The sequence below is a fragment of the Musca vetustissima genome, unplaced genomic scaffold (genome assembly GCF_032173495.1).
Source record: "Musca vetustissima isolate MV318-11 ecotype Yass unplaced genomic scaffold, APGP_CSIRO_Mvet_v1 utg23282, whole genome shotgun sequence".
Taxonomy (NCBI): Eukaryota; Metazoa; Arthropoda; class Insecta; order Diptera; family Muscidae; genus Musca; species Musca vetustissima.
Window position 1 is genome coordinate 1 of NW_026873961.1, and position 7,256 is coordinate 7,256.

Genomic DNA, 7,256 nt, shown 5'->3' on the forward strand with positions numbered 1-7,256 from the left:
ACTTTTAAAAGGTCCTCAACGCCTAACCTTCTAAAGGTATTTTGCAACTTCAATACCTTCAAAAAGTCTCCAACATCTAGAAGATCTTCCACACCTAGTGGTGTAAAGATCTATAAGTCGCTACCGCCTATACACATCGACATTCTGTACACAGGTCTACATTCTGCTGTCTCGGTATCGGCAGAGGACAGTCAGAATTATACTATAGGCACTGTGTATAATATCTTAAATATACCTTCGGCTCCACTGTTAGAATCGATTTCGATGTTTCACTCATAACTTCGTTGATATTCTCACGTAAATCGTCCATTTCAATAACACTAAAATAGAGAATTTTAACATAATAAATTGTGATCCTCTATACATAGAAAACTTTATTAAGGTATCTTATAAACGGATTTGGTTAACCCAGTGGGTTTAAATTTTCAATTCCTTTGAATATATGCCAAATAAATCCTCAGGTAAAAAGTTCTAATGTAAATGCCGTATTATAAACTGACGACGCACAATGGGTTAGAATACCCTGTTTCCTTGGATTAATTAAAAAATTAAATTTTAAGTATCGTTAAAATTTTTTTGCACACGGTTAAAGTATATAAAATTCTACATCATTTGTCGTTAAAATTAATGTCAAAAGAGGACTGGTGTTTTTGTAGTGAAACTTCAAAGTCAAACTTCATACAAATTTTTGTGCCAAAAAAGGCTGAAAAAAGTGAAAACGTTCCCGTAGAAAATTTTATTTATTTTAAAAAGTATTGTAAAAGTTAACTTTTTCAACGGAACCATGAAGTTTAGGTTATTTTGCAAATACTTCGTTAACATTTGAATATGAAATTGTGTTTGGAAGTGATTAAGATTTAGTTATTTATATTGAAAATGCCAAAAAAAATTAATATTTTTTTATTTTAAATGGATAAATAGTTATTATTCGTCCACATTCGTGTCATAATTTTTGGTTTATATTAAAGAGGACATAAATCTGTGTTATATTGCAAAATTTTACGCTGCTCTTTTGTGCCTTTTAGAAGCTATGCGTTGTTTAATACAAGTGTTGTAGCAGTCAAATTAGCTAAAAGTCACATTGATCTCGTGGCTGGTGCTGTTGTTGAGTGTTGTGTTTTCTTGTTTTTCATGTTATTTTTTCTAATTATTTTATTGTTGTTATTTTTGTTTCTTTTAATGATATTCTTTGTTACAATAATATTTTGTTTTTGTTTATTTTAATAATATTCATTGTTTTGACAAATAGTGATTGTGTTGTGCAGTTTCAAGTAGTCGGGTAAAAGCGTTCTTTATTAGCATTTTTTATAGGTACAAGTTCGAACGTTGTTTTTTATAATCGTCGAAGCTTATGATGAATTCGAGCGCTCAAACAATGAATGACAAGATGACATTTTTAGCTAAAGAAATCAAAAACACGCACCAAAACGCTAGAAAAATCTGCCGAAATAACAAAAATATATGTTAATTTAATAAAAATGCACGTGTCGGTTATAGCTGTATCCAGTGGCCATGAGATTAATAATGAAAATTTTCAAATATATGCACACAATACAGGACGACTTTTTGTTGAAACGTATCCTTTGTATAATATGCCTACCACTTTGCACAAGTTTTTTATTCACGGACCCGAAATTGTGTCAAATGCCCTTTTACATATTGAGCAATTATCAGAAGTTGGTGATGCTGCGGACAGAGGTGGCCTGTGAGAAACAGTGACGTAAATGTCATACACCCACTCAAAACCATTATGTTTTTTATAAAATGGCTATTAACATTTATCGAGTTGGAAATAACGTATGCTTTACTCAAATTCATATCGAATATCAAAATTTTTTTCTTAAAAAAAATTCGGAATTTTTTATCAGTTCTCGTAAAGAATAGCCAGATATACAGTAAAAATAATATATGTTCTTGAAAATGACTGTATATGGTGATAATATTGAAATAAATGACGTTTACTACATTTTATACAGGTATATGTCGTTTTCGACGTTTACACCTTTTTGACAGTCGAAATCCTGAAAATTCGTCATACGGACCATCCCCGGCTGCGGATGATGACGATGTGGATGATTAACTTTAAGATGTATAAAATTCAATGTTTAAGTTATCATATTGTACTCCTTGCACTATATACCTACACTGATATTTGGCACTACTTAATAAAATTATACTCAAATATACTTAGAAAACATTTTTTTTAACTTATTTTAATGGTATTATCTGAAAAATAAAGAAAAAATATTCTAACATAGCTTCCCTGATTTGGTCCAAGAAAACATGGTACTCTAACCCACTGTGCGACGTTCGAGAGGCATTTTATACATCATTTTACTCATACCAGCCATCCTAAAAATGCTAGGCGTCTTTTACATACAAAGAACGTATGGAGGTCATCTACCATAAGGAAGAGAACATAAAAACATCATCTTTTTTGCTAATCTTTTGTAAAAGCTCCTACTAGATATACCTATATAAATTGCAAATGTAGATGGGCATTTAAATTTGAATTAATTTATGTATATTTGTTTAATTAATTTATATATTATTTATTTCATTTAAAAATGTAATATATAGTAAAAAAAATTATAAACAAATTTATTTATTCTCAAAAATTACTGATTATACATAATAAATACAATTAAAAGGAGAAACATATTTAAAAAAATCTATAACATAAAAATATACCAAAACGCTTAATGCCAAACCTCCACCTATTACATTTTAATTGTGGTAATTTTACGATATAACCAACTATAATAGACATTCTCCTTGCTGTACTCCTTTTCCTCGGCACCAAAACATTCTGAAATATTCGGTGGGAAAATATTCTCCATATTGTAATAGAATGTTGACTTGACTTCACGTAATTTATTTTTCGATTTCATTGTAATACGTCGTGAATGTGGATCTTTACCCTCTAAATGTTCACGTATATAGTGCGCTGATAATTGAATTTCCATTTCATCAACCAAAGAATCGTTTATTGAATCTATTATACGTGGTGGTTTTCGTAAAAGTTGATCACAAACTTCATAGTACACACTGCTTATATTCAAATGTATATGAATCATAAGAAGATGTTCCAACGTACAATGGATTTGTAATAATTTTGATAGAGTCTTAGCCGTCTCAAGTTCATCAAAATTGCTATTCTTAAAGCCGACCACATCATTTTTCATGGTATTTACATTACTCTTGACATCGTTGTGTAGCAAAGTTTTACGCATAGCAGCACTGTCCTGCAATACAGCATTACGTAAAGATTTTCGTACATTCGGCACTGTTGAGGAGTTTTCCTTGTTCTCCTGGGCAACTCTAAAAGCAAAAATTAAATTAAAAACAACATTATAGGAATTTTTTATTCCCTTACCCCTTATTTTTCAAATCATTGGCACTGCATATTTTACTCTCCACAAATATATATTCATAATCTTTGTATAGCTTTTCCAAACCAATTTCCAATAACAATTCCAAGGGTTCTGAGCCCGATAGGCATGGTATGGCCAAACGACGATTTGCAACTTCGGTTATAATTTCAGCTAAACGATTTTTATTTGTTGGTGTATTCTAAAACAAAAATCAATTACAAAAAAATAGTACATCGACAAAATTTAGTTTACTTACCACAATATTACAGCGCGCTGCACATTGAAATAGTATATTGAATGCCATTTTCAAATCTTTATATGAAGAACATCCTATAAAGAGGGGGAAATAAATCTATAAAAACGTATGGATTCCTTGCTGGTATTATCTTACTTTTCAAGATATCCCACAGTTTGTCGGTCAAATCCGACAATCGCCGTGTTTTGGCACTTTGTATGACATCTTCAATATCACGTTCTGCCCCACTGTTAGAATCAATTTCGGATATTTCAGTCATAACTTTGTTGATATTCTCACGTAGCTCGCCCATTTCAATACCACTAAAAATAGAGAATTTAAAGAAATAAAATAAATTAGGAAGATCTTCAAGAGGAACAAACAAACAGAAAACTTTCTAGAGGTCTCTTATACATTGACGATTTCTAGAAGTATTTTATACATCCTTCTACTCATAGAAACCGTCCTAGACATTCTAGGTGTATTCTACACACAGAAGACCTTGGAGAGGTCAACTATACCCTGAATTCCTTGTAGAGGTCATCTAAATACTGAATTTCTTGAAGAGGTCTTCTACACACAGAAGTTATTCTAGAGGTTCTCTATATGAAGAATTCTTTTTAGAGGTCTTCTATATACGAAACAGGTTCTCAATATGCATAACACCTTCTAGAGGTGTTTTGTATATAGAATGCCTTTCTTCTAATACACAGAAGACCCTCTTGATGTCTTCTAATGTTCAGAAGACCGCGCAAACGCAGAAGACCTTCAATCTTTAATAACAGAAGACCGTCTGGAGGTCTTCTGTACAAAGAAGAACATCTGGACTTCAGTGTACATACAAGTCCTTCAGAACGTTTTCTGTGTGAATAGAAGTCTCTCAAAAGGTCTTCTGCATATAGAAGAGAATACCTTTTGAGGGACTTCTATTCACACAGAAAACATTCTGAAGGACTTGTATGTACACTGAAGTCCTTCTGAAGGACTACTATGCACACAGAAGACTTTCTAAATGTCTTCTATACACAGGGATGATCTTCTGATGGTCTTCTATAGATACAAAATAATTTCTGGAGTTTTTCTATTCACACTGAAGACCTCTGAAGGTCTTCTATGTACACAAAAAAAAACTTTTGAAGGTCTTCTATATCCTACTACTATATATAGGTATTCTATAAACCTTTTCTGAAGACCTTCCATACACACAGAAGATATTTTTAATGTCATCTACATCCTTCTTCTGAAGGATATATATGACAGAATTCAGAAGATCTTCTGAATATCTTCTATATACACAGAAAACCTTTTGAAGGTTTTCTACATACACAGAGGATTTTTTTGAAGGCCTTTATATACACAGAATATCTGCTGAAGGTCTTCAATACACCCAGAAGACCTTTTGATGTTATTTTATACACCCAGAAGACCTTCGGGACATCTATACACAGGTCTACATTCCCCCATTCATATAACTTACATTCCACATCTGTAAATTGGGTCCTTGGAAATATCAGCACTTTCAGCTTGTTTATACGATAAAATATCATCGCGTATTGTTGTCAATATTCTCAATTGGTTTATGAACACCTCTGTCGATGATGACGATTCACTTAGACGATATGTTTGTGTTAGGGTAACTTCACATGTATTCAAATCAATTAACGACGGTATCATCGATGCTGTAGACCATGAACATTTCAGCGATATATTCGATTTGACATGATAGGTATTCTCAATGTGTGTCTTTACCGTTGCCCCCTTGCCAATTAATGAATAATGTTGCTGTAATAGACTCTGTGTTGTAACACAATATGAAGGCACAACACCCATATACGAGATAATACCGCGAACTGCATGTTGTGGTGAAAATTCATATTGTAAAAGAAGTGTTTTTGCAGCATCAGTGCCGGAACAAAGAAACCACACTGAACCAAGGGCATCTTTAGCCGCAGGACCACGTTGAAAATCAGAACTGCATATAATAGATCTCGCCTTTTCCACGGGAATACCTTTATGATATTCTTCTTCCATTTTCCATGGATTTGTGGCAATTAAGTTGATATCCAGAGACATATCAGCAATTGCATCCACATCACAGTCATCCTTTAGGGGGCTGCCGGTTAAATCTAAATCATCTGGTGATTTACCAATTTTCAATTTCGACGGTGACATAAAGTTCATGGGTTGTTTGGCTTTGGAACGATCCTGCAAAAATGTGTTTGTATGTGTCACAGCAACTATCAGTAAACACTTGAAGGCACCTCACTTACCTCAATATAAAAGAGGACAATTTTTCCTGCATTTTCATGTGGTCCAATAACATTGTTAATATATGAGGGCGTGGCACAGTATGTAATCATATAATTATTATCATATTTTCGTAATAAACTTGCATAAATGTTTGCTAAATTTGAAGCTGAAGTCATTTTTGGGACGATGATCTGTTGATAGTTTGACTAGTGGCGTTTGCAATTTTCAAAATGTTTAGCTTTTTTCGCCAAAACGAGAGTGTGGCCACTAGATTTAAATTCTGTATTGAAACTATGTACCAGAGGTCGCTAACATATTTGGAATTAGTGCAGAACGTAACGTATGAAAACAATTACCCCCAATAATACCATTTACAGACGAAGGTTGTTCGCTTTCGTTGTTCGACGCTTAATTATAAGGTAATTACTTAGTTCTCCATACAGAATTTTTTGAGCGAGCACAGACTTTTGTACATTGTTCAATTCGAATCACTATCTGAATAACCACGAAATTTATCCCATCCCTAACAATTGAGAGCATTTATCGAAAATAAATTAATTTTGACAGCTTGAAAATATTTATAAAATTTTCAAACTTTTTTTAGTAAAATTGAAAATGATGAATGAAAAGTAAAAAAGTGTCTAGATTTTATATATGCAGCAGGATGTAAATTTTGTAATCTACATAATGCAATATGAAATTCTATGAAATTCTCTTGGTTCTAATTAGCGTATAAAACAAGAAACAAATTTGGGGAAACTCAAACAAAAAATTCTCCAAATTTTTATATGTGACATTTGAATTTAGAAAATATAAAAATGTATGAAAACAACAATATTTTCAGAAAATATGGAAAACATGAATTAAAAGTTAATAGATATGGGTTCATATTATAGTCAGGAGAAAGAGAATTCATTTTTCTATTTAAATCCATATGTGATTCATGCTAATATGTTAGAATTTTGGTGTAAAACAAGAAACAAAAAAATTTGAAATAAAAAAACTCTGATGACATGAATTAAGAATATTGTATGAACGGGTTAATTCATGTACGTAATTCTGAGAGGGAACTACGTTGTTCGAATGCCTGTCAGAACATGGCATAAGTTTCACTTAAATTTTAATTTATTTGTCATATGTGTTGACACATAAATTTGACAAAAGAAGCCACTACCTACAGAGTTGGTTTTTGTTATTCACATTTGTTTCTTGTTTTGTACATTAATTACAACCGAAGAATTCTGAAAATGATTTGAATTGAACATGCATGCTATTTACAGACATTCAAATATTTTAATCGAGACTTGTCAATAAAAGTCGGTATTGTAAATATATTAATTTAATTTGTTCTCAATATATAGCTATTGCTATTACAAGTTATATTTTTAGATTATAGA

At 32.0% G+C, this 7,256-nt stretch overlaps 1 protein-coding gene across 1 annotated transcript; it reads right to left on the reverse strand.

Moving 5' to 3' along the window:
* Window positions 1–235: 235 nt before the first annotated feature.
* LOC133329483 (protein zwilch-like) lies at window positions 236–6,035 on the reverse strand (the record flags this gene model as incomplete). Its single annotated transcript, XM_061537959.1, has 7 exons — window positions 5,880–6,035; window positions 5,087–5,814; window positions 3,766–3,932; window positions 3,631–3,704; window positions 3,377–3,573; window positions 2,725–3,321; window positions 236–320 (listed from the first exon to the last, which is right to left on the reverse strand). Coding segments are annotated over exons 1-7 (2,004 nt in total), but the record flags the coding sequence as incomplete, so codon positions are not given.
* Window positions 6,036–7,256: the final 1,221 nt, after the last annotated feature.